The sequence below is a fragment of the Etheostoma spectabile genome, chromosome 7 (genome assembly GCF_008692095.1).
Source record: "Etheostoma spectabile isolate EspeVRDwgs_2016 chromosome 7, UIUC_Espe_1.0, whole genome shotgun sequence".
NCBI lineage: Eukaryota > Metazoa > Chordata > Actinopteri > Perciformes > Percidae > Etheostoma > Etheostoma spectabile.
This window is the reverse complement of record NC_045739.1, coordinates 69,220-70,944: the sequence shown is the minus strand read 5'-3', so window position 1 is coordinate 70,944 and position 1,725 is coordinate 69,220. Positions and strand designations below refer to the sequence as shown.

The 1,725-nt window shown below is 44.5% G+C and overlaps 1 protein-coding gene across 1 annotated transcript in view; it reads left to right on the top strand.

The window, feature by feature from the left end:
- The window catches only part of ccm2l (CCM2 like scaffold protein), a 16,372-nt gene that overhangs the window by 12,742 nt on the left and 1,905 nt on the right, over positions 1–1,725 (top strand). Inside the window, 3 exon segments of the mRNA XM_032521192.1 lie at positions 23–72; positions 75–160; positions 764–902. Coding sequence (XP_032377083.1) covers positions 23–72; positions 75–160; positions 764–902 — 275 coding nt within the window.

Here is a 1,725-nt window from a genome sequence, read left to right as displayed (position 1 = left end):
ACTATAAGTGTGGATACAGGAGTGCCTTTGAGCTCTACTACAGTGAGACGTACAGTGAGGGGTCGTCTCTCTCGCGCAGGACTCACATCGCAGTCTGCTTCAACTAGTGAGGAGGAGACAGCAACCCGCCTTGCTGTTGATGCAGGAGTACATGATCACGGTGGTGTGTGGTGTGTGTGTGTGTGTGTGTGTGGGGTGTGGTGTGTGTGTATATGCACCAACGGCTTCAGTAGCCAATAATCAGTCCTTTCATGATCCACAACAAAGGAAACAGCAGAGTAGATGCTCATGCATTCTGTCATAAGAGAAATGTATGTATGTAAATGAATTCGGATGGTGAATGAGGGCAACACACAGCCACAACAAGATGTATAGCCTTGTATACAAAACATGCATTACTTCAAATTTAGTGTTACTAACACCGACAAATTGCTTCTAATCTTTGTTTGCGTGTGTGTGTGTGTGTGTGTGTGTGTGTGTGGTGTGTGTGTGGTGTGTGGTGTGTGTGTGGTTGTGTGCGTGCGTGTAGCTGCGTAACAAGCTGATTCCAGTAGAGGTGCAGCACTTTGCCGTGTTGCTGAGAGAATACAGACTGGATCTAACATTGACCACTTCTGCTCCGAGCTGCTGCAATTGTACAACCGTCAACCCACCCATGGGACAACCCAATTTTATGGGTAGGACACACACACATCACACACACACGTGTGTGTGTGTGTGTGTGTGTGTGTGTGTGTGTGTGTGTGTGTGTGCGTGCGTGTAGCTGCGTAACAAGCTGATTCCAGTAGAGTTGCAGCACTTTGCCGTGTTGCTGAGAGAATACAGACTAGGATCTAACATTGACCACTTCTGCTCCGAGCTGCTGCAATTGTATGGTGACAACCGCAAGTTCCTGCTGATGGGTGAGACACACACACACACACACACACACACACACACACACACACATACAAAAAAAGCACAGCTCATTACTGTAACTAACTGAAACTGTCGGAAACCACGACCTACTATTTATGCTGGTATTGTGGTAAAGTGTGTGTGACCCGTATACAGATATGTGTGTGTGTGTGTGTGTGTGTGTGTGCGTGTGTGTGTGTTTGTGTGTGTGTATGTGTAAGTGTGTGCGTGTTTGCGTGTGTGCGTTTGTGTGTGTGCTTGCGGACACACAGCTGAGTTTACTGTATGTGTGTGTCTTGCGTATGTGTGTTGCGTATGTGTGTTTACCGCAATAAATTCAGCTCCAACCCACTTCCAGTGAGGAAACCACAACTTCCTGTTCGTGAGTGAGAGAGAGACAGAGTGGAGGTTTTCTCCACACGCCCTGTAATGCTCAGCCTGCTGATGTATAATCATGATTATGAATGGGATAGGACGAATCAACCAGACATACAGCAAACAACAAACAGATTTTGTGCAGGTTCCCATAGATGTCCTTGTATCCAGTGTCTTTCCTTATCTTATACTGATATTGTACTTATGGTACTGTAAATCACATTTAAATAGCATGCAGTCAGTGAAAACCTTTTTTTCTGTCATGTGTGTCTTATTCATATACTTCACGTACTGCAAAATCTGACAAAAGATATTACTTACCTGACTAAAAAAGGCCTCCAATCCTAATATGTGTACTACTTTCTTCAAAGAAGAGTAGCTCATTTTGTCAGGTGGTAAATATATATTAGAATGCCTTACCTTCTATATACAGTGGCTTGAGAAAGTTTACAC